The following is a 25,899-nucleotide window of genomic DNA, read 5'->3' on the forward strand; positions in this document are numbered from 1 at the left end:
CCCTAGAAGAAAACCTAGGCAATACCATTCAGGACATAGGCATGGGCAAGGACTTCATGACTAAAACACCAAAAGCAATGGCAACAAAAGCCAAAATAGACAAATGGGATCTAATTAAACTAAAGAGCTTCTGCACAGCAAAAGAAACTACCATCAGAGTGAATAGGCAACCTACAGAATGGGAGAAAATTTTCACAATCTACCCATCTGACAAAGGGCTAATATCCAGAATCTACAAAGAACTTAAATTTACAAGAAAAAAATCAAACAACCCCATCAAAAAATGGGAAAAGGATATGAATAGACACTTCTCAAAAGAAGACATTTATGCAGCCAACAGACATATGAAAAAATGCTCATCATCACTGGTCATCAAAGGAATGCAAATCAAAACCACAATGAGATACCATCTCACACCAGTTAGAATGACGATCATTAAAAAGTCAGGAAACAACAGGAGCTGGAGAGGATGTGAAGAAATAGGAACGCTTTTACACTGTTGGTGGGACTGTAAACTAGTTCAACCATTGTGGAAGACAGTGCGGCGATTCCTCAAGGATCTAGAACTAGAAATACCATTTGACCCAGCCATCCCATTAGTGAGTACATATCCAAAGGATTATAAATCATGCTGCTATAAAGACACATGCACACATATGTTCATTGTGGCACTATTCACAATAGCAAAGACTTGGAACCAACCCAGATGTCAATCAATGACAGACTGGATTAAGAAAATGTGGCACATATACACCAAGGAATACTATGCAGCCATAAAAAAGGATGAGTTCATGTCCTTTGCAGGGACATGGATGAAGCTGGAAACTATCATTCTGAGCAACTATCACAAGGACAGAAAACCAAACACCACATGTTCTCACTCACAGGTAGGAATTGAACAATGAGAACACCTGGACACAGGGTAAGGAACATCAGACACTGGGGCCTGTCGTGGGGTAGGGGGAAGGGGTAGGGATAGCATTAAGAGACATACCTGATGTAAACGATGACTTAATGGGTGCAGTACACCAACATGGCACGTGTACACATATGTAACAAACCTGCATGTTGTGCACATGTACCCTAGAACTTAAAGTATAATTAAAAAATGGTAATAAAGTTATTTCTTATCCATCTTCCCGTTGATGACATTTATGTGGTTTTCCTCTGATTGCAATCATAACTAATGTTGATTTGTTACAGCAAACATTCCCACACATGTGCCCTGAGCACAATGACATACTTGAAGGCCAGCTATCTTAGGGATGCCAGTGGACCCTGCCTCACCCCCCTGAAGGAGTGGACTCTACTCAGGAACCTGGGGGGAACAGTGTTACATTCCTATAAGCAACACAGGCTAGGGAGTTGAATCACCTGAGCTGGAAACCTCACTATACCATTTCATAAATTATTTTACCTAATTTGGCAAGTTTTCTCTTTGCAGAACAATGATGGTGATAATACATACAGCTCACAGCATGGCACAGAGATTGAGTGAGACCATAAGTAGTATGGTGTTATTGCATCTGGCCTGAGGAAAAGACGTCACTGAGATGTTCCACACAAAACTGCCCACGGTGAGTGAATACAGTTTCCAAAGCCTGTCATTTCATGTGTGCCACATGGTCCCAGGGGACAGGTGTCTATGTCTAGATCCATTTCTCAAACCAGTCCAGGACTGGCTCTATTGCAAGCCTTCTAAATATGGTTACGAAATAGATAAATGCATGAATAAAGTTGGCTTAGAGAGGGACAAGTTCGCCCTTAGTCAACAACAATAATGTAATTATAAAATGTTGTATCCTTTTCTACCATTATTTCTATTGTTATTTAGCATTTGATTCCAGCTCCTGGTTTAAGTAGTTTACATGTGTGAATGCATTTCATCTTTGTAGCAATGCCCATAATGTATGTATATATCTCCATTTCACAGATGAAGAGGCATAAAAACGTCAATGAACCCGCCCTAAGTCACATTCTGCAAATGACCGAGCCTGGTTTTAAGCTCAGAATGCATGCCCTTTACAATTGTGTGGCGTTGCTCTGATTAAAGTTCCAGTAGCTTCCGAAAGAAAAGCACTTTCTTGGTGTTACTGTGTATTATTTGATTTTACCCAATTTTCTTCCTGACATTGTTGAACTCAAGCTCCAGAACCAATCTCATCTAAACCAATTTACTCTCAATTAAAATGTCCAAATGATCAAAGTTAAGTGTTTTCCCAGTCGAATGCATGAACGGGTATCAGTGAGAAGAGGGCTGGAGGAGAGATGTGTCTCTCACCCTGAGGGCGTGAAGACTGCCCTTTGGAAACAGCCTCCTCATCCTGAGGGCTGTGGGCAAGGGAAGAGCAGCGAGCTGGAGCAGGTAGACCCATGGGGGCTCTCTGCCTTTGGAAAAGAGGCTTGACTAAGAAGGATCAATGGGTGTTAGGGTTAATGCAACAGGCCTGGGTTCTAATCCCAGCTCCTCCATGAGGTGTTTGACTGTCAGCACCCCTTGCCGGGACAGGGGCATCAGACACACCCTTCCCTGATGCTGTAGGCCTAAGTGCCAGTAATGGGGAAGAGCAGGGGACGTGAAGGGAAAAGCAGAGGCAGAGACAGGCAAGGCATGGTCAGAAGAGGGCAATGTTGCTTTAATGTCTTCTTTTGGATTTTCTGACCAAAATTGTCAATTATCACATATTTCTCCGGAGGAAAAGAAAGGCAAACCAGATTCTTTGGAAGCTTGAATGTGACTGCCATGGCCTTGGCAATTCTGTCCAAGTAATCAAAGGGGCTTTATGGTCTCGCTGAGCCTTTGCATTCTGGAAATGAGTTTCTCAAATAGAAATTGCATTTCTGAAAAGTCCACGGCAGCAGCAGGCTTGAAGGGCTTACTGAGGCAGAGCCTTTTCCACTCTGGGCTCTCTATTTATAGACCACAAGTCCGCCTTGAGTAAAGTCCTCAGCCTGCAGCCCCAGAGAAGGGGGATGGGAGACACTGCCTGGAGCCCAGAAAGCACCAGCGCAGAAAGAGAGCTGGAAATTGGAGGGGAGAAAGTAAACTTGGGAGAATGGGGCACCCTGAAAAGCATCATGCAGGAGGAGGAAGGATGCAAGACCCCTCTGGGTGTGTGGGCGCCATTCCTCCTGAGGCAGCCCCAGGGCAGGCCTAGGGTGTGGCGTGGTGTGCTAAGAGCCAGGACTTTCCATGTGCACTGCCAGGGTTTACGTCTCGACTCTAAACCTCTGTTCATGCAGCTCTGGGCAAGCGATTTAGCTTTTCTGTGCCTTGGTTTCCTCATCTATCAAGTGGGGATGTTGTTGACAGCAGCAACCCCTCACAGGGTTGGCCTGAGATTGCCTAAGTCCCTACACAGACGGTGCTCAGGACAGTCCTACACTCGGTGAGCCTGCCACAAGTCATCCACCAACAGGAAATCCTTATGCTCTTTAAAACTCAGAGGCTCATTGTTGGGCTGGCAAACCAAGGCACAGGAAGGTCAGAGAAGATGCCACACAGCAGGTAGAACCAGGACCATACTCCAGGCCAGCATTATGGCTCCAAGAATGGTGCTCTTTCCACTAAGCTGCAGGCATGCACACATAAACTCCTAAGAGGGGTTTGGGGCGGGTGTTTATAAAGTTGCCGTGAAACTAGAGCTGCATTTGGTCAGAGGCTGAGCGTGAAACAGCAAGAAAAGCAAACACCTGGTACAGTGTCTTACTCAGGGTGGGACTCCCAACCCTGTCCATGCCTGTACCCCCTGTAGAGCCTGAGATCCCTAAATGCTAGGCCATGTCTTGTTCATTGTCATTTTCTTCGTGATGGCCCGGTAGAGGGTAAGGGTTCTATCAGCATCTATTAGCAGGGGGTATGTGTTCTATCAGCAGAGGGTACATATTCTATCAGCAAAGGGTACGTGTTCTATCAGCAGAGGGTAAGGGTTCTACCAGCACAGGGTAGGGTTCTATCAGCAGTGGGTAAATGTTCTACCAGCAGAGAGTGAGGGTTCTACCAGCAGAGAGTGAGGGTTCTACCAGCAGAGGGTGAGGGTTCTACCAGCAGAGGGTGAGGGTTCTATCAGCAGAGGGTGAGGGTTCTACCAGCAGAGGGTGAGGGTTCTACCAGCAGAGAGGGTGAGGGTTCTATCAGCAGAGGGTGAGGGTTCTACCAGCAGAGGGTGAGGGTTCTATCAGCAGAGGGTGAGGGTTCTACCAGCAGAGGGTGAGGGGGTGAGGGTTCTATCAGCACAGAGTAAGGGTTCTATCAGCAGCGGGTAAGTGTTATACCAACAGAGACTGAGGGTTCTACCAGCAGAGGGTAAGGGTTATATCAGCAGAAGGTACATGTTCTACCTGCAGAGGGTACATGTTCTACCAGCAGAGGGTACGTGTTCTACCAGCAGAGGGTATGTGTTCTATCAGCAGAGGGTACATGTTCTATTAGCAGAAGGCAAGTCCTATCAGTCCTCTTAGACAATGACTGTCAGAGCAAATGGATATATCTTTGGTGAAAGGGTAAGAACTAGAAGCAAAAGTTAGAATCTAGTAGAAAGGATGTCAGTCATTGTGGTCAAAAGCATGTATTTTAGAATCCAACTGTCTGAACTCACACCCACCCTCACTCTGTAGGCCTGAGCAGAAAACACAGTGGAATTTTTAGAGACCTGCTTGGCAAGAGAGCCCTTTGACTGACAAACTGCAGTTGTGTGAAGCCCCTTTGTCTGGTGGAGTCTTGGGGTGTGATGAGGTTTTGTCGCGGATGGGGTCGGGGGGCGTGCTTTAGACTGCAGTCAGCATGTGGTCCCAGCCAGGATTTGGTTCTGTGAGTGTGGGTAAGACAGTACATCTCTCTATGCCTTAGTTCTTTCATCTATAAACTGGGGGTTAAGACGGAAATGACTTCATAGTTCATCATTATGAAGATTACCAGAGTGAGAAATGGAAAATTCAAGAAATTGCAACTTGCAAAACATACCCAGTATATGGAACCAAGGACTTCCCTGCACACCGTTCAAGCTCACACTGCTTTAGCAAAGGATCTTGTGTTCCAGACAAATAAGACCATGGACAAACATCTCATGCATGTGCGGTTTCGGCAACAGCTCACGCGTGTGTCAGACTAATCAGCGATTTTCCAGTGGACAAATTCGGACCAAATCCTGGCTGAGGGCCACATGCTGACTCCAGTCTAAACCCCCACCCAACCCGACTCCATCCACAACAAAATCTCATCACACCCTATGAGTCCACCTGTCACAGGGGGTTCACGCAACTGCAGTTGTCTCACCAAGCAGGTCTGTAAAAATTCTGTTCTGCTTCCTGATCAGCACAGGTTTCTCTGGAGCTTTGACATGAGTTGAAATATTATAGGTGAAGCACCTACGTGGTTCTCTAGACCAGGCACTATCCTGGGTGCTTGCTTGGCTTCAGAGTGGGGGCTGCTCTTCTAAGAAGGGGCTGGGACCAGGGATCCGATTCCTTAGGAGGTGAAAATAGTAAGGGATGTTCTTTCCCAGACCACCTGTGCCAAACTAGGGTTCATCATATTCCCCATCCTGTTTTTGTAAAAGAAGGCTGGAGAGAGTAGGTATGCATCCTCTGTTACACTGTGATTTTAAAAGTGCATTTTTCCTCCTCGAACCTGCCTGCATGTTGTTAAAGGCAAGTGGTGGTCTGAAGTCTCCCTCCAAAGCAATCAGAGTCAGACCCTGTGGGCCGGGCTGGCCATGCAGCTCCACCTGTGGTTCTGCAGATTAGGCATGCATCAAAATCTCTCTGAGTCTCAGCTCTTTTCATGTGCAAAACATGCTTATGGATACCCGTGGCTGTTTGTCCCTTTATATCCACCCCTGTTCCTTTCTCCAACCCAGGAGGCAACCTCAATGGTCTCATCGACCTCATCCCCCGATTCCCAGTGGTCTGGTAGGAGATGGAGAGGACAGAGAAGGACAGGACGAGATGCTGAGGATGTCAGGCCAGGGGAGCTGGTTTTGTCTGCTTTTCTGCCCAGAATGACTGCCAGGCTCCTTCTATGGCTGCCAGCTTCTCTGGATTCTGGGACAGACCCCTCCTCTTGTCCTTTCCCACTCTTGCTGTTCCTAGCCGTGGAGGGTATGGCCACATCCCATCGGCTTCCCTAAGCACTGTCCACAACCTGCAATTACTCTGTCATTGAATTCTCTTCCATTGTCCATTTTGATTGTGCTGCTCCTAACGGACATGGTATATGCCTGGAAGACAATGCCGACGAAGACTCTCTGTGCACTTCAGGGCACACAGTAGGGCTCCGCAAATGCAATGATGCCCCCTTGATTTAGACAGAGTCTGCCTTGACTCAGGCTGGCCCCTGGGCCAACCACACAAGCAGTGACACGCTGGGCTCATGAACGATGCAGGGGAAAGGATACAGGAGTCAGGGCACACGGGGGTTTTTGCTCAGTACGTTCTTCACACTCCACTGGTGCTTCCATTGCCCTCGCACCTGGGCTAACCATATCTGTTATATCTGTGAAAGGGGCAGTGGTGTTCAGAGGCTGAACATAAACAGGCCACACCGAGCACTCAGCACAGGACAGAAGCTCAGGCAGAGCTTGAGTGTCACAGGCACAAAAGGGTGGATGGACGAATGGACAGTGAGATGAAGGTGTCAACTCCAATACTATTATCTTCTTTGTAAGTTTACAATTGCAAACAATAAAGTTTGAGGTTTATGTCTAACGTATTATTTTCTCAAAAAGCAGCTTTGGAGTCATGCACACAACTAAATTCTGCGGAAATGTAAAGGTTCAGTATAGGCCGGGCATGGTGGCTCCCGCCTGCAATCCCAGCACTTTGGAAACCCAAGGCAGACAGATCACTTGAGGTCAGGAATTCAGCAGGAGTTCAAGACCAGCCTGGCTAACATGGAGAAATCCCATCTCTACTAAAAACACAAAAATTAGCCAGGTGTGGTGGGGCATGCCTGTAATCCCAGCTACTGTAGAAGCTGAGGCACTAGAATGGCTTGAACCCAGGAGGCAGAGGTTGCAGTGAGCTGAGATCATGCCACTGCACTCCAGCTTGGGTGACAGAGCGAGACTCTGAATTTAAAAAAAAAAAAAAAAAAAAAAATATATATATATACATACATATATATATATACACACACACACACACACACTATATTCTGCAGAAAATCTCTTTCTTTAGAAAAAAATCAACTAATAATAATTGATGATCAGAATGAGAGCGAGTTTCTCCTACCTTTTCACCTCGGTCACCTTTCAGTCCTGGAAGTCCCAGTTCACCTTTTTCTCCCTATAATAAAAGATAAAATTAGAAAACATTAGAACCCAAACCGAGCTGAATTCCTGCCTCTTCCAGGTAACAGCAACATGACTCTGGAAAAACATACATGTATATATTTCTCTCTCTCTCACTTGTCCTTGCCTCATCAGCACAGTGACCACAGTGAAGTGTAACTCAGAGGGGAACCTGTCAGTTAGGCGTGAAGCACCTCATTCTCCACTTGTCCCTGACAGATGGTGCCTTCCACCTCTCGACCTCATCCGTCTCCTCTGAAAATGCTCTGCCCTTTCCAGAGACATCTCCCAGCAATGGTCCTTTGTCCCAGCTCAAGGACCCAAGTAGTCTTCTCCCCTTCCCCGTCCCTTCCAGCAACACTGAGAAATACACTCTTCACCCAGTCAAAATGACCACTCTCCCGAGGTACTGAGACTCCACAGGGGGCTGCTTTCTGTGGAGATGGGCCAGGTGTCTGCGTGGGAGGAAGGAAGCTGCCACACTTACCTGGTCTCCTTTCTCTCCTCTCACACCTGGGAAGCCTGGAGCCCCTGGGAGGCCTGCTTCTCCCTGTGAGAACAAAATATTCACGAGGCGTCAACAGGAAGGCTCTCCCAGGGGCCAAGCTGCAGGCCATGTGCTCTCAGTTCCTGCTCTCCAGGAACTGCAGATGTCCCGGTGGTTCTGGCGTAGTGGACATCACATGGAAAGCAGTGCAGTGGAGAAAGGGGAATTCTAGAGAATTTTCTTCACTGGAGCATCCCCAAGCTCTTGTCTACTTCAGCTGTTTCCTTTCCCAGGAACCCTTATTTTGCCTCTCCTGGTGTCTAATCCTTCCTGTTTCTTTGGGACTCAGCAACAATGTCACCCTTTTCACCATCCTTTCTGACAGTCCCCAAGTCTGGAAAGCCCTCTCCTCTGCCCCCAACACCTGCAGGCCACCACTCTTGACATCTGTTCAATTGTTCTTCAATGTCCACTTTATCCTGGACATATAGTGAGCTCCCAAAAACCAGGATTAATTCCTCTTGGCATCTAAATAATGTATACGAGACCTAGCATATAACAATGAATGGATGAATAAAATGAATAAATAAAAGCACGAACAAACAGACCTTCTCTCCAGGTCGGCCTGCCAGGCCCTGCTCCCCAGTTTCTCCCTGAAAACGCAATAAAAGATACCCCATTATTCTCCATTCACTTTTTTTTTTTTTTTTTTTTGAGAGGGAGTCTCGCGCTGTCGCCCGGGCTGGAGTGCAGTGGCCGGATCTCAGCTCACTGCAAGCTCCGCCTCCCGGGTTTGTGCCATTCTCCTGCCTCAGCCTCCCAAGTCGCTGGGACTACAGGCACTCGCCACCTCGCCCGGCTATTTTTTTGTATTTTTTAGTAGAGACGGGGTTTCACTGTGTTAGCCAAGATGGTCTCGATCTCCTGACCTCGTGATCCGCCCGTCTCGGCCTCCCAAAGTGCTGGGATTACAGGCTTGAGCCACCGCGCCCGGCCTCCATTCACTTTAAAGAGATGACTGCCATTCCCCAGTTGTCTTCACACATTCACAGCACCTGCCAGCCACAACCCTTAATTTTCAAATATACAGCATGGTTAGAGGCCCAAGAGTCATGGACTCTGAAGACCAAAGTGTTTAGCATTTTTTGCAGAGCAGAATCCACTTTCTCATATTGTCTTTTGATTTCCCCAAAAGAAACAACTATTAGAACTGTCCCATTTTTAGTTTTAGTTTTAGTTTTTTAAAGAAAGGGTCTCACTCTGCCACCCAGGCTAGAGTGCAGTGGTGCAGTCATAGCTCATTACAGCCTTGAGCTCTTGGGCTCAAAAAATTATCCCACCTCAACCTCCTGAGTAGATGGGACTATAGGCACATACCACCATGCACAAATGATTTTTTAAAAAATTCTGTAGAGGAAGGGTCTCACTATGTTGCCCAGGTTTAGTCCCTTGGGGGGACTAAAACAGTTCCTAATTAGCACTGTGTTGTCAGGGTGAAGTGGGGAACACAGGACCAGAGGGGCTTTATCTCCGATCCAAGAGCATCAATCAGGCTGCTGCACTTACCAGGTTCTCACAAATCACTGATGCAAAGAGCTTTGCCATGGTGGTGGTGGTGAGTGTGGACTATCATCTTTATCCAACCACGTGTCTTTAAAATAACTAGCTTCTTGAATGACAGTGTATTTCTAATATTAATTATGCTATTTACTGAAACCTTCAGTGTGGATTTTAATAAGGAAATGTGGTTTTCTCATGAATGCATGGATGCAAGAAAGAATGAATGAACAGGTGGTATGCAGGCTATATTTTGTGTGCAGCTATGCCAGACTCAGTTGGTACTGAAGGCCAGAACTACCAACTTATCAAGGAGAAAGACAAAAAAGAAGTAATTAAAAGCGTTGCTTAGTGTAAGTACACATTTTATCCTGTAGCGCTGGTGTCACACATCTGGAGTCAGCACTTATTAAAATTCTAGACACACTCCGATGCTCCCATCAATTCCCAATGTTTACAAGCACAATTAGTAAGAATTGCTCTAACCAGAATTGTGCAAATACTCGTCACTCAAATTGTCGCTTTCAATCTGCTAGAGTAGTAGCACATTTGCAGTGGGCGTTGCTTCTTACATGCTGAGAAAGGATAAGGGGCTGAGTTTGGTTAAAAAAAAAAATTGAAGACCATCTGAAGTGCCCCCTGAATTTGGGTCATGAACACCAATCCAAAGGCACAATGGAGGTGAAACGGTATCTTCTTGAATTCTCGAAATGAGCCTCAAAACATTGATGCCTCTACTCATCCTGCAGACAGCTTTACCCCCTAAGTGGACTCTTACAAATTTGCCATCCATGACTTAGTCATCAGCATCTCGGAAAAGAATTTTTATCTTCAGTTGATGCTTTGTCAAAATAAAGTAACAAGACCCTCTGCCAGGGCCCCTCTAGGACTACGAGAGTATGCTGGAAAAGCATCATGACTGCAGAAATTCAGTTTTAAACTTTTCGGAGAAATGTTTTGAACACAGAGCCTTAGAGATTGAATAAAAATGACACATGAGATAAAGCAGTAGGCTTCTCTGAATCTTTCAGCCATTAGTGATGATCAGAAATAGAAAACACATAGATTGAAAAGCTGGAGTCATCCCAGAGGGTTCCTGTAATTTTAGCCCAATAATTGTCATAATCAATCCCCTTCATCTACAGAACCCTGCATGAGAAACTCGATGGGAATGGATTGCTTCATTACTGAATAGAAAGGTGGGGTTTATACAGTGTAGACCCAGAAGCATTTGCCAATTCACAAATTTGAGAAAACACAACCATAAGGTATGGTTGACTCCATGAAATTCGTGAAGTCAAGAACAGCAAACCTAGATGAATGCTTTCAATCCGTTCTGGAAGATGATAGAATTTCAATCCAATCAATCCAACACTGAAAGGTGGCCTGAGTACTTTTAAGATCACATGATTCACTCCACTACACACACAACCGCCTCAGGACATGCATTAAAAAAAAAAAAAAAAAAAACAGCAAATTACATGTCATCACATTTCAATGACATGGGGATCAGTACAGATGTATACTTAAATGTCAATATTGAATCTTAAAATACAAAGGATATGGTGCCTGTCAGTGGTCACGGGGAGACTTATTGGAACACACTGGTACATTCATGGGGGACGTGAGGGCTGAGTTCTTAGGATGTGGAATCCAGGAAGTGGGAGGCTCATAGTGGCTCTTGGCAATACTCTTTCCATAGTTTGAGTCAACCTGGGTGTGCTTGAGACAGCTTGGATGCAATTTAATCTGTGTGTTTTTCTGCTTGGTTTTAATTGGGTCTTTTAAAAACGATCACTTTATGAAACAGTGAAACAATAGGGAACATAAGGGCCCAGGATGTGCCCACCAGCACCTTCCCTGGCCAGCAAACGGATGCCCTAAGGTGTGCCCTCCCACGGGGCCAGCGTCCCCCACTGTGTGGGGTCCAGGCCACTCCTGTGCTCTGGCTGGGCTGAATTTGATCATGCATTTTCTACCTGACAAGCCCGTACTGCATATCTAAGCAATGCTTGCCTGTGGGTGGGGAATGGGAGGTGCAGAGTTGACTAAGACCCGGTCACTGGCCTTCAGTAGTTCATATCCCAGTAGAGCGGGAGCCCTGTGAGTGGAGGGTGATAGGAGCAGAACTCCCCACAATCTCCTGTCTGGCCACTGTCTCCTCAGCACCACAGGTTTTCATGCATGCACACACACAAATGCACACATGCACACTCACACCACACACACATGGTCCAGCAGAAAAGCCTCGCAGGGCAGCAGTCACACCTGGAAGGAGCCTGGGCAAAGCGTGACCATCAACACAGGGCACTTGGGGGCTCTCTACTCACAGGGGCTGCCCTGTCCAGGTCACATGCTGGGGAGCCTCCATTTCCCGCTCAGGTCCATTTTTCACACTTTACCACCCACTGGAAGCCGACCCGAGAAGGCTGAACTCTACAGATTGCAAGGAAAGCATCTGCTAGCTTTCCTTGCCTTCTGGCTTTCTGTAGGGTCAAGGCATTAGGAAGCACCGCAGTGGAGGTAGAACGCAGTTGAGAGAGAGACAGCAAGCACTTATATCTGTTCCTCCCACTCCCTCCCTGCCAGGATAAGCCTGACACTGATGATGTTCTTCTTCCCAAGGCCACGGCTCTCATGGGGGTCGGGGCTCTCTCCTCCAGCTGCATATCTTGGTTCTGAGGAACCACTCCCTCCTCTGGCGCCTTCTGTCCTAGAGGTGGTCTTGGTTCTGTTGTTGCCAGCCTCAGGTTGCCATCCTGGTTGGAGCCTTTAACCCTGCCCCTTTTCAATTCACTGATTGGTCTCCTGCCACGTACCAGCTGATGTACAGATGCTATGCCTATGATAAATCGAGATTCACACAGCACCCCAAATAGACCACTTAGAATAACAAGCGTAATGGGAAAAAGAGGCAAAGTCCATACCCGAAAGCCTGGTTTTCCAGGCAGACCATCTTCCCCTCTTTCTCCTGGTTCTCCCTGTAAGGAATACACAGCAAAGTTAACAGGAGACGGGGGCCATGCTTGGGTTAAACAGACAAAGTACTAGGCACAGGTTCGTAAGGAAGAGAACTACCGGCACTAGGGTGGTTTTGAACTCCTTCAACTCTGCGATTACCTAACCACAGTCATCAAACATAGTAGCTCATTCGGCCTCCTAGGTTCCATACTCAATAGCTGTAATTTTGATTTAGAAAAATATAATTGAGGAGAATTGGCACTCCCTCTTACTGAGAGATTTAGAAGAAGGAAGATGTTGCATAAGTGTTTCTAAGAATAAAAAAAAAGACTTGGTCAGCCATGATCCTTTGTCCCAAAAGATGGGAAAGAAAAAAATGCACAATATTTACATTCAATGCCTAGAAAACTAAATTAAATCCATACTTATTCTGTATTTTGCCATGAAGAAGATGACCTTCTAAGTTTGCTTATTGAAAATGACAACATATTTTCCCATAATATTCAACAGCTGCCTTTCCAAGTTGCCTTTCAAGGACTGTTGAGGTGCTTACTTGAGTCTGGGTGTGCTCACCAGGAAAGAAGAGTTCATTTGTTCATTTGTTAAAATACTGGTATGGTTGTATGATAATTCATTTAAAGTATTAAGCCTGTATTTGCTCCCCAGTTTTATGCTATTTAACCTTTGGCTCTTATCTTAATAATTCTACCATAAAAAGCCCCGCCAGAACATTGTGAAAATCTAAATCTCTTATTATATTAGTAAGAGTATTTTGAAGTTTTCCTCCTTGAAAATAAAATTAAATAAATAAATGAACATATTTCTAACAGATCAAATATTTTTTGAGACAGCGTCTCACTCTGTTGCCCAGGCTATAGTGCAATGGCACAATCACAGCTCACTGCAGCCTCGCATTCCTGGACTCAAGCAATCCTCCCACCTTGGCCTCCCAAGTGAATGGGAATACAGGTGCCCACCCCACGCCCAGCTAATTCCCACCAAAATGCTGAGATTACAGCTGTGAGCCACTGTGCCTGGCTAAGTGTTAAAGCCTAGGGCTTCCAAATCCTTCCGCAGTTATCTGAGAAGAAATAAGGAGCTTTCCCCCATCTGACCCCATAAATCTAAACATTTCAACTGAGTTCCGATCGAAGACCCAGGCAACCGACTTGTTTTAGAATTCACCAACAAACAAGAATCTCTTTAGTTTCTGTGTTTTGGGTTCCCAAACCGGTGCCAATCGCATCAGTGACCAACCTTGGTTCCTGGTGGGCCTGGAGGTCCATTCGGCCCATCCTTTCCAGGGTGTCCCTGGGCCAAGAGGGGGAAACATAAAATAAAAAGGAAAGGCATATTTAGGAAAGGCTTACATTAAGTCGTTTCAAACCAGGAGCTGTTTGTGCAGCCAGAATTCAGGAGGCTTGGGCCTCTGCTCTTTGATCAGCAGGGCCCTGTCTCCAGAGTCACTATTGTCTCTGTCTGACCATGTTTCCCTTTGTTATTACTGAAGCAAATATCACCCTCTGGGCAATGTCTGATTTTCAGTACACTGGCCATGCATGGAGGGTGGGGGCGTGGGAGGACACCTGCCAAATCTTGCTCTGATGGCTCCATTTCTACCCTCAGCTTCCAAGAGGCCCTGGGGACAACAATGTCCACACTGCTCCTCCTCTCTCCTCTCCAGAATCTCTTTGCCATCTTGTATCTTCCTTCCCACGGCTATCCTCCATTCCTCTTATCCTTCAAAAAAGCAAGACTTCAATCTGTTGGCATAGGTTGGCATTACTGCCTGTTATTTCTAATGCCAGCACTGCAGAGCTCCATGTTATATTTTCCAACACCAGGAGTTTCCTACTACCATCAGGATGTGGCAGGCCAGGTGTTACCACAGCTGTTTGCAGGTGAAGAGACGAAGGCTCTGCAGGCTAAGTGACTTGCTCAAGGCCACAGGGCTGGTGATAGGGACCCACAAGGTTTAACTGACTCCACCTCTGGGCTACTTCCACTACACCAGAGACACTTCATCTTCTCCTTTCCCTCTGTGCCTTAAATGATGTCAGGTCACACGGGGGCGGGGCCTGTCGGGGTGTAGGGGGGTTGTGCGGGGGGAGGGAGAGCATCAGGAAGAATAGCTAACACATGCTGGGCTTAATACCCAGGTAATGGGTTGATCTATGCAGCAAACCACTGTGGCACATGTTTACCTATGTAGCAAGCTTGCATATCCTGCACATGTACCCTGGAACTTAAAAGTTGAAGGAAAAAAAAAATGTGTCAGGCACACACACCCTTCCCCGTGACTGACGTTAGGGATCTCTCCTGTGCTATTGCTTTCACAGCTATTAGTGCTATTCAAAAGTGAATGTTTTTCATAACTCTGGTGATTCTTCCACCCATAGAACCTGCTGCCACCCAATTTGACTCATCTCTCCCTGTGCCTCCAGCTTGGACTGGTGACTAATGAAGCCCTACCTGCACAGAGCAGGTGTCCTGGAAGCCAAGGCTTTAGGAAGGCAGAAGAAAGGGCTTTTGGGGGGATTAAGGCTGCCTGAGTCAATGAAAGCAGGATCTTGACCAGGAGCAAACGCTAAGGCCGGAAGCTATGCTTCAAGCCTTCTGTAGCTACAGCCACATCCTGACAGATGAGAAATGCTCACAGTGCCTTCCTTCCTCTAACATGCTCCCCTCCTCTGAACGTTCACACTGATCTGCATACTTTCTGATGAGCCCTTTGGATTGCATGAGACTGCTCATGTATGTGAGCTTTCAGATGATCCTGTCACTCATGGAAAACGCTTATTGGTGACATTGCAGTTGACTGTGTGTTTAGAAACGTTTGCCATTGATGGTGGCATTCACCCAGTGTTCCTCCCACACGTGACCAGATCACCTGAGTGCCCAGCACGGCACTGAATTCATGTCCAGTACCCTTTGGCATGCTGCACTGGGGCTCAACAGAGCTGGGGAGGATGCTGGTGTTACCGCAATCACAGGGCGCCTGGGCGCCTTGATCCACATTCACCCGTGGATCTGTGCTCCATGGAGAAGTGGGAACTGCCCCGTGTGCCGCCCGATCCACTTCACCTCCGCCTCGCCCCTCCTCCAGCATCGGGATCCTCCCGGCGGGGCCCTTCCCCATCCGGGTTCCATGGGGGAGAACTAGCTGTAAGGAAATCCCTTTAAGGGGGCCCAGGGGCCTCCCTGAGGGTAGATCATGCATCTACCCAGGTCTCAGCCCACGTCATCCATCATCCTGCCCTGAAAAGCTACAGGCCAACTTTAACTGTGCCTCTCCTATCTGGGGAGACATTAATGTTTTCTAAGCTCCACCTGCCCCCTGAGAGCACCAGGGTCTCTCAGTTTGCAAGGGAGAAAACATGATCAGGATTGTAATGGGAAAGGCTGCCACACGGCTCCCCACCCACTGCTTCTGGCCCTCTGGGAATTCCTCAAGGACAAGTGGTCACGCCTTCAGCAGCAAAGGACCCTTGAATGTGTCTTTTGGTGAAAAGAGAAAGGGCAGTGGCCTGGGGACGGTGGTCCTAATCCGCACGCTGGCCAGGGCACACAGGAAACCTTCCCAGCAGACAGGACACTAGCAAGAGTGAGCCACCACAGAAGGAAGACCCAGGCTGAGCTTCAGGGCTGCAGGCCTTGCTGGCCAAGGAGTCCTCAGCTCTAGGAAAGTGGCCCTGGGCCAGCTGCAAGGGCTCAGCGCTCCCCTCAGAGCAATGGGGAGAGGGAGGAGGGGAGCAGGAAGATGCTTCTGGACACTCACCGCGGGCCCAGGAGGCCCAGGCTTTCCCGGGAAGCCGATCTCTCCAGGCAAACCCTGAAAGGGGACCACATGGACATGTTAGCCTGGCCTGTTCAGAGATCAGATCATTGACTCAACCTCTTTCCTGGCATGGGACCAGGCCTCTGGGTCTGAAGAGGGCACCCCGGGGCCTCTACTGTCCTCGGTCGTCCGCTGTGAAATGCGGAGTTGTTGTACCTCTGAAGCTGACACATCCACAGCGTGTGTGGCCTGCAGTCGGGGCAGGCTTCCTATCCACTGCCCCCTGCCGGGACAGATGGAGCTGCCTCCCTCTGCTGATGGCAGGCCCTGCCCCACTCAGTGGGTGGGTGTGGATTCTCCCCACTCCCCCACGCCCACTTTCAGGACACTTTTTCAGCAGCCTCAAAAGATGGGAGGGGAAATGTTAGCAAATGCTTGCCTGGGTCCTCTGTTTTGCCTCAAAGCCAAATCGCAAACTACGAAAAGACACCCGAATGGGCAACCCCGGTCTAACGTGCCTTCTGCACGCCGGACTCTGGAGGCAGCCGCCAAAGTGCCACATTAGCTCCAGTGATACTCTAACCCAAGGGTTCCGGAGGTCTGAGAGTCCAGAGGCTGGGGGTTCTACGTATCGGGGTCCTTCTGTGTGTGTTTTTGCACTGGACTTGGGTGGATAAAAGACAAGAGGCCATTCACAAAGATGTCCCCAGGTCCCACAGGCCAGGAAACCACCATCTAAGTGCCCTTGTAGAAAATCAAAGCCAGTCTTACCGGAGAACCTCCCGGTCCAGGGGGGCCTGGGACACCAGGTGGTCCTGGAGGGCCCTGTAGAGAGAGAGCATTGGGTGGGTTACAGATGAGCCCAGGCGAGCCTCCTAGGGACAGTGGGCATTTGAACGAGGCAAAGGGAAGGGGACAGGAGGATGAGGTGAGATTTTAACTTTATTTATAATGCCTGACTTTTCAAACAAAAATAAACAAAAGCAAAAGGAAAAGATTTGAACCAAAATTTGCAAAACACTAACATTTCATATTTGGGTGATCGGTATACCATCGCCTGTAATATTATCTATTCTGCTATATATTTAAAATGTTTGGACATTTAATGTAAATACATATGTGTGTGCATATGTGCAGACACACACACACAGTCTGACCCATGCGTAAAGGTCTTCCAGAAGAGTGCTTCTCAATCATGAGTCATAGAGCAGAGCTGGCGTCAGGGTCAGGATTGCCAGGGGTGTGTAAAGGGATTTCACGCCCAGGCCTTCTAGTTCTGTAGGTCTGGGGTGAGTGTGTCTCGCATCTGTACTTCTAAAGGTTCCTCCGTGCTTCTAGAGATCAGTCCTCACAGCCACTTGACGTATGTAGATTCATGTGCTATTTAAGTCATTCATGGCCTACACTTAAACTTTGGGGCATCTTCAAGGGTCAGGAACAGAAGCAGGTACTGTTAGCAAACAAAAATGTAAGACCTGTTTCCAAGCTCCTCTCTTGAATGAGGGGGAGGGCTAGGGAGGGGAGAAACATGTAGACAAATAATTATGGTAGAAAAGGGCTGGGCATGGTGGCTCACAAATGTAATCCCAGCACTTTGGAAGACTGAGGCGGGAGGATCACTGGAGGCCAGGATTTTGAGACTACACTGGGTAAAACAGCAAGACCCAATCTCTCTAGAAATTAAAAATTAACTGGTCGTAGGGGCTCTCGCCTATAGTCTCAGCTACTCAGGAGGCTGTGGCAAGAGGACTGTTTGAGGCTGGGAGTTTGAGGCTGCAGTGAGCTGTGATTGTGCCGTTGCACTCTGGCCTGGGTGCAGAGCAATACCCTGTATAAAAAAATAAAAAAATAAAAAAATAAAAGATGAATTGTTCAACTAAACCTATGAGCACAGATCCAGGTCCAGGGGGGCCTGGGACACCAGATGGTTCTTGCACCTGGGAGCGACGCTATGCACCCGGAGGGATGAAGGCAAGCGGGCAGAGAAGGCATCTGAGTACTGAAGAAAGCCCGAGAAATAAACAACAGGTCAGGCAGACAAGGCAGGTGGGCTGCATTCATAAAAGCCGGCTGCTGTTGAAGGTATTGCGTTTTGAATGACAGCCAACAGTTCCATATGAAGACAGTGTGGGCCTGCACAGGGCAGATGGAGGCTGAGCCAAGACCTCAGAGGCCACGGGCTGTCAGAGTGAGGAGGAGCGACTTTGCCGCGAAGGTCTTGGAATAACTGAAGAAGCACAAGAAGACATGAATGGTCACATGTGTGCCCAGGAAAGCAGCCTGCAGTCTGGGGAGAGCAGAGGGAGGAAGAGTGGATGTGGGGTTATAAGCAGGGGCCAGCTGGAATCACACAACACCAGGGCTGGGAGGGAGAGTGGATGTGGCGCGCTGCATATAGCCAGGTTCCTGATAGTCCTCATGCAGGGACTGCTCATTTTAGAACAGCCAGTGACCCCACAGCTGACCCACCTTCAGTGGCTCTGCTTTTCTAAAGGGGAGTGCTCTTCCGAGCGAGTTCACCACGCCCTCCTCCCTCAGCTCCAGCACCACAGACTACTGCTCCACGCAGCTTCCAGAAGGTGCAGATGACTCTTCTAGCTTAGGTTTCTCTCTGCATCTAGATGTGTATAAGAGACAGCCTCTCTTGAATGAGGGGGAGGGCTAGGGAGGGGAGAAACATGTAGACAAATAATTATGGTAGAAAAGGGCCCACCATGCCCACATGGTGGCTCACAAATGTAATCCCAGCACTTTGGAAGGCTGAGGCGGGAGGATCACTGGAGGCCAGGATTTTGAGACTACACTGGGTAAAACAGCAAGACCCAATCTCTCTAGAAATTAAAAATTAACTGGTCGTAGGGGCTCTCGCCTATAGTCTCAGCTACTCAGGAGGCTGTGGCAAGAGGACTGTTTGAGGCTGGGAGTTTGAGGCTGCAGTGAGCTGTGATTGTGCCGTTGCACTCTGGCCTGGGTGCAGAGCAATACCCTGTATAAAAAAATAAAAAAATAAAAAAATAAAAGATGAATTGTTCAACTAAACCTATGAGCACAGATCCAGGTCCAGGGGGGCCTGGGACACCAGATGGTTCTTGCACCTGGGAGCGACGCTATGCACCCGGAGGGATGAAGGCAAGCGGGCAGAGAAGGCATCTGAGTACTGAAGAAAGCCCGAGAAATAAACAACAGGTCAGGCAGACAAGGCAGGTGGGCTGCATTCATAAAAGCCGGCTGCTGTTGAAGGTATTGCGTTTTGAATGACAGCCAACAGTTCCATATGAAGACAGTGTGGGCCTGCACAGGGCAGATGGAGGCTGAGCCAAGACCTCAGAGGCCACGGGCTGTCAGAGTGAGGAGGAGCGACTTTGCCGCGAAGGTCTTGGAATAACTGAAGAAGCACAAGAAGACATGAATGGTCACATGTGTGCCCAGGAAAGCAGCCTGCAGTCTGGGGAGAGCAGAGGGAGGAAGAGTGGATGTGGGGTTATAAGCAGGGGCCAGCTGGAATCACACAACACCAGGGCTGGGAGGGAGAGTGGATGTGGCGCGCTGCATATAGCCAGGTTCCTGATAGTCCTCATGCAGGGACTGCTCATTTTAGAACAGCCAGTGACCCCACAGCTGACCCACCTTCAGTGGCTCTGCTTTTCTAAAGGGGAGTGCTCTTCCGAGCGAGTTCACCACGCCCTCCTCCCTCAGCTCCAGCACCACAGACTACTGCTCCACGCAGCTTCCAGAAGGTGCAGATGACTCTTCTAGCTTAGGTTTCTCTCTGGATACCCCCTCCCCTCCTCCCACACCTCCCTTCTGAGCCATCTCCACCTTTCTGAGATGGTCTCCAATTCCCCAGTGGAATTAAACTCTCCCTGCTCCATGCTCAAGACCAACTTAACTGTGCTGATCTGACCCACAGACCCTCGAGGGCAGGACATTCTTGTTCCCTCTGCACCTCACACAGGGATTATCCCAGGGTGTAGCATCCAGCAGGCGCTCAGTAAATGCTTGAGGAAGTCTGAATTGAGCCAGACGCAGAGACTAGCTTTGCATTCAGAAAGAACAACACTGTATGGCCACTAGAGGGCGAGAAATACCAAAAAATGGCAGAGGTGGCCGCAACGGTGAACTGTTCCCCTTTCTTCCTCTGGGGGCACCCGTGAGTCAAAAAAAAAAGTCATAGACCGGGACCATTTACTGAACAGGATTTGGGGACACCTGGACCTAGTTTTCTCGACAGCTCGCTCCGTCCTGGCAAGTCTTAGGGGTAGCATCTTCCCTCATGGGAGACAGCTGTTCACAACTGGAGCGACAGAAGGGCCAAGCAGGGCTGCAGCGTGCCCTGGGCAGGTTCCAACCTGGGTCCTCCCTAATGGACAAGGGCTGCTGGAAGGCCTTACTACCTCCACAGGCTGCTCCAGTTTGGCCCCCCTCACCTCTCTCAGCGAAGCAAGAGCCCTGCAGTGACACAGCTCCCACACACTCCAGAGGCACATTCCAGGCAATCTTTTTTTTTTTTTTTTTTTTTTGAGATAGGGTCTTGCTCTGTTGCCCAGGCTGGAGTGCAGTGGTGCAATCATAGCTCACTACAGCCTCCAATTCCTGGGCTCAAGTGATCCTCTTGCCTCAGCCTCCTGAGTAGCTGAGTCTAAAGGCATGTGCTACCATGCCTGTTTAATTTTACGATTTTTTTGTAGAAACAGGGTCTTGCTATATTGCACAGGCTGATCTTGAGCTCCTGGGCTCAAGCAATCCTCTGCCTCAGCCTCCCAAAGTGCTAGGCTTATGAGGGTGACAGGTGATCTAATTTTACCTCAACATGGTCTTTGAAGGCCTCACAGCACCCCAAGCCCACAGAGCATATCCGAGGGCCCTTCCCAACCATACAGGAGTCTCTTTGTTAGCAGTTTGAATGAGCAATTCAGTTCTCTTCCCTCCTTACATGTCTAAGGATGCGGATGGCCTCTGGAGTGTTCTATGCTTTTTCAAAATGGTGAGCCCAGGAAGCCGGCCCCTCGCTCTGGCCCTGCTTGCCTTCCTCCTTTGCCCCTTGCAAACACCCTTGGCCTACTGCTGCTTGCTAGTTTTGGAGTCTCACAGCATGTTACAGGTGATGGCTCTTTAGTGGTCTCCTAGTGGAAATTAAACCTTGTCTGACAATGAGGAAAACTGAGGCCCAGAGAGGCCCACTGAGGCCCACTTTAGGTCACACAGCTATCATCTCTGGCTACTGAAGACACACCTGAGGGCCTGTCCCAAATGCAGGCACACAACTCTTGTTTAGGTTCAGAGGCAGCAGGTCAGGGACAGGCCCCAAGGGTCAGTGACTTTTGAAACACCAGGTAATTCTGGTGAGCTGCCAGGCTTGGGCATAACTCGTCTAGGCCGGCTCCGTATTCCACCATCACCACCACTAGCACTGCTAATGAACCTGTGAGCATAACATCCCAGGAAGAAACACAACCCAGGAGACAGGAAAAACCAGAAAGGCAGGGCAAGGGGCTCGGCCACCTCCATTCAGCGTGGGCTCCACCTGTGCTTCATACACCAGCTCATTCCAGCCCTCCACTGGCCATGGGAGGCTGGGCTTTTTCATTAAATTTACAGAAGAGGAAAATGAACTGATATTAGATAAAGCTCCTATGTGGATACAGCACCCTGATCCCTGCGCTCCTCCCGAACCCAGTACCCCAGACTCGCAAACTGTCTACACAGTCCCCACTCAAGGACACGGGTCTCACCCTGCTGTTATAGCCCCTTTCCACCCTTTAACACAATGTGATCTCCTAAAAGACTCTCTGCATGTTAAGGGAGACTAGAACTTAGGGCTTTAAATATGGGTTTGAAGATCTCAAAGTCTATGTTCCCGGCAAGACCACAGCACCTGGTTCCGTGCTATGCACACAGTAGAGGTTGAGTCACTGCCTGCTTGTTTGATGCTGTACCCTTAGGAATGAGAGCGAAAGCCTACCCAGTCATTTAACCTAGCAACTGCAGTAGCCATTTACAGAGAGAGAGAAGCTGGAAGCAGCTGGAAGCAACTGTCTGAAAGTCTGGAAACCTCTTCCGGGGGGATCACAAAAAGGGTGAGGTGATTTGCTTCCAGCCTCTTTTCCAATTTACAGGGGACCTGCTCACAAGTCCAAGTGGGAAACGCTGGGTGCGGTGGCAGGAGGGAACAGCCCTCAGGCTGCAGCTGCAGCCAGCCTGCCCTGGACCCTGGTCTCTTGCTCGTGCTCTGCCTTCAGATGGCCACAGAAAGGCACCCAGTGGGGGCAGAAACTCTAAACAGAGCAGCCGCCTCGCCTTGAGGGTTACATTCAGCCTTGTCCTGATTACCACAGGTCCTGCTGCTGGGACTTCAGCTCCAGCATAACTCACTTTGTTTCTGACACAGCCTCAAGCCAGCCATGGGGAGGGCTGGCAAGGGAGGGGCGGGTGGGCAAGAGCATCCTGGGAGGACCTGGACATGAGGGCCTTTCAGCCCACGGCTGGGATAGCTATTTCTACTTTGGCACTCCCCCAAAACGAAGGGAGAAAACTTAATTTCCTAAAGCACTGACTATATGCCTCGCATCCAACAAGGACTTTGTCCATATTACCACAAGGCCCCTGGACAGTATTTGTCTCCCTGCCCATGAGCAGGTCCCTGCACTCAGGATCTGGGAAGATCCACACCTTGGATGGAAGAGGGTATCAACAGGTGACAGGGTGTGGGTGATGCCTTTAAAGGGAGAGGGGCAGTGGGCAGGCACAGCTTGGATCCTGAAAGCCAAGGACCTGCATTATCCTGGAGCTCCTGGAAGAAGTCATCCCTGGAGACCCAGTATGGCGGTGCGCAGGGCTCCTTCCCCCAGCCAGCGCCTACTATGTACCACTGTGTTCTCTCTGGGGTCTTAAGACAACTCAGTCCTCCACTCCAGAAAATTACAACCTAGTAAGACACATAAAACACAGGCCTCCGGTGTCCCAGGAAAAGCATCAGAGGGCTCGGGATCGAAGACACGGTTATATTTTGAGCAGCTGTGTGACTTACGGCAAGGGATTTGGTTTCTAAAAATATATAGTAGGTACAAAAATACTTTCTTTGCAGAATTGTTTGGTATAAAAACCATGGCTTCCGGCATATAGCAGAATTCATGAGATACCTATTGAACAGAATGAAAACAGAGAGACAAAAGAGGTGCTTGAAGGCCACGGAGCTCAGAGGAAGGCATGGTGGAGAAATCAGGAGCATCTCGAAAAGTGGGGTGAGCTTGGTGTGGAAGGGCTAAGTAGGGCCTGAACAGAGAGGAGTGGAATAGGAGAGGAAGGAAGCCACAGGAGGATGGAGCAGCTGAGCCATGGCTAGATGGGAGGGGGAGGGGAGGAAGAAACCACACCTGGGGCAAGAAAGACAAGGCTTTGTCTTCCAGGGAGCACAAAAATAATAGAGGTGGCGTCAAAGAGTGACACAAAAAGACTTATGCTTAGAAAGACACACTTCTAGGCTGGGCATGGCTCACACCTATAATCCCAGCACTTTGGGAGGCCGAGGAGGGCAGATCACCTGAGGTTGGGAGTTCGAGACCAGTCTGGCCAACATGGAGAAACCCCATCTCTACTAAAAATACGAAATGAGCTGGGCATGGTGGAGCATGCCTGTAATCCCAGCTACTCGGGAGGCTGAGGCAGGAGAATCGCTTGAACCTGAGAGGTGGAGGTTGCGGTGATCCAAGATCACACCATTGCACTGCAGCCTGGGCAACAGGAGCAAAACTCCACCTCAAAAAAACATAAAAAACAAGGACACATTTCTAGTGTCCTTAGCAGTCAATGGTAGGAGGAAATCTTGCAAAATGAGAGACCACGAGACAGTCAAACATGAGAGCAGGCAGAAGGCAGCCAGTGCCGGCACTGGAGGAAGCTGATGCGGGGAGGGATGCGGACAGACCAGGGGCAGATCTGAGCCAGACCTCAGTGGTGACGTAGTGACCAGCTGGATTGGGACTGGGACACAACCTAAGATACTCAAAAAGGGAAGGCCTTTAAATGGAATGATTCTGCAGGGGAATGGGCAGGTGTGTGGGGCTGCCGTGGGGGATGATAGATTCAGTTTTCATCTATTTGGTGTGTTTAGTTAAACAGTCTGCAAGGCCTGAGAGAGAGAGAGAGAGAGATTGAGAGAGAGAGAGATTTCCAGGGGTAACTGTGAGCGTAAACAGAGTACTGGTCTACCCGTGTTTCTGTTGGCTGAGGGATCCCAGAAAGCCCTTGCATTTTCCAGATAAGAGAACACTCTGTAACAGAGGCTCAACATCATCTCAGCTTTCTTGGATGACATAATGGCACTTCAGCATCTTGCATGGCCTTGGGGGACCTTACCGTGAGGCTCGATAACTACTGTTGAGTTTAGACCCATCTTCTTCGGCCTTCGGATTAAGCAGTACCCTCATTTTATGTCCTTTTTTCTCCTGGAAATCAAGTTGACAACACCTCAAACAGAACAGCCATTTGAATAAGCTCCCTGGTAAGTTTCCCAGTGAAACCAGAAGACTAATTGCAAAATCACAGGAGAGCAACACTGAACTCATTCTCTGTCTTTTTCTGCATATACTTGAATGGCATTTGGGTTTTCAAGGACCAGAAAGCCCCTTTCCTTTCCTCTCCTCCACTTCCTCCCACCAAACAAACTTCTGGAAAGCCAAAGATTCTACACATTATTGTCCTTTTATAGATGAGGATATCAGAGTTTCCAGACTTTCAAGAAAGAATGGGACTCAGGAAGGCTGAGAATAAAACGCAAGAAGTGACACTGTCGGGAACACTCGCAGATGCTGCAGGCAAGTCACTCTTCCCCTGTGGGCCGGGGAACAGATAGGTAGAAATTTATGTAAGAAAAATCTAGGACTTTGGTTGAGGATGGCCTAGGTCAAATCCCACGTGACCTCATACTACATCAATGGACTTGGACAATGGACTTCACCTCTCAGAGCCTTCCTTCCAGCCGCCATAAAATGGTTGGAGGTCCCTTCCTCAAATCACTATGTGTGGATTAACGAAGTGTGAACTAGCCCAGAGCACGGAGGACTTCACAAATGTTACTTTTCTTTCTTCTCATTTAACTGTTAACAAAATAAACAACCAAATCATCTAATTATCAATGAGTAACAAATTAGTCAATAGACATAAATGTTAACAACAAAATATGACTGTTTTCATTATTAGTAATGAAAACAAGTAATTAACCACTTATTAATTAACCAATCAGTCCAATTATTAATGAAACAACACTTGATCCCTCTAATACTACAGTGACTATTTAATATGATTAGTAGTTACAACGATGATGCATGAATGACCAATTAACCTAATTATCATTAATAAATAATAATGATTCCTAATAACCACCTAATTCCAATTGGATTTATAAAGTTAGATGGAATTTGAAGATGCATGAAAATTACTTGCATAAATTAGCATGACAATCAAATTTCTTCGTGACTTGGACATGTTTATTTTGGGGGGAAGCTATCCTCCTCTGAGATGGTAGATCCCTGTGGCACTAACCCTATGATCTCCCATTTCAAGGGGTTTCTGCACAGAGGCCCAGGCCCACAGCCCACCCAGCCTCTTCTCAGGTCAAGGCCTCCCCTGCCTGCATTTCCACCAATTCAAGGAAATTCGTCCTGAGCACAGCACCAAGCCGCACTGCCTGTGCATAAACACTTGGCCAGCCCAGACACCAGATTTCCAATTTTCCTAAAAGGCTGCCAGGACACAGGAGTCACCACATAGGACATCATGGATATGTAGATTTATTGTAAAATTTTCTAGCAGGTGGAATATTTCATTTT

At 48.2% G+C, this 25,899-nt stretch overlaps 1 protein-coding gene across 1 annotated transcript in view; it reads right to left on the reverse strand.

Annotated features, from left to right (window-relative positions):
• COL22A1 (collagen, type XXII, alpha 1) overlaps positions 1-25,899 on the reverse strand; it is a 263,426-nt gene that overhangs the window by 121,356 nt on the left and 116,171 nt on the right. Inside the window, exons 22-28 of the mRNA XM_012001612.1 lie at positions 16,844-16,897; positions 16,073-16,126; positions 13,552-13,605; positions 12,261-12,314; positions 8,385-8,429; positions 7,777-7,839; positions 7,231-7,284 (exon numbers count right to left, since the gene is read on the reverse strand). Of these exons, the coding sequence (XP_011857002.1) occupies positions 7,231-7,284; positions 7,777-7,839; positions 8,385-8,429; positions 12,261-12,314; positions 13,552-13,605; positions 16,073-16,126; positions 16,844-16,897 (378 nt within the window). The remainder of the gene's footprint in view (positions 1-7,230; positions 7,285-7,776; positions 7,840-8,384; positions 8,430-12,260; positions 12,315-13,551; positions 13,606-16,072; positions 16,127-16,843; positions 16,898-25,899) is intronic.

The sequence above is a fragment of the Mandrillus leucophaeus genome, unplaced genomic scaffold, assembly GCF_000951045.1.
Source record: "Mandrillus leucophaeus isolate KB7577 unplaced genomic scaffold, Mleu.le_1.0 Scaffold667, whole genome shotgun sequence".
NCBI lineage: Eukaryota > Metazoa > Chordata > Mammalia > Primates > Cercopithecidae > Mandrillus > Mandrillus leucophaeus.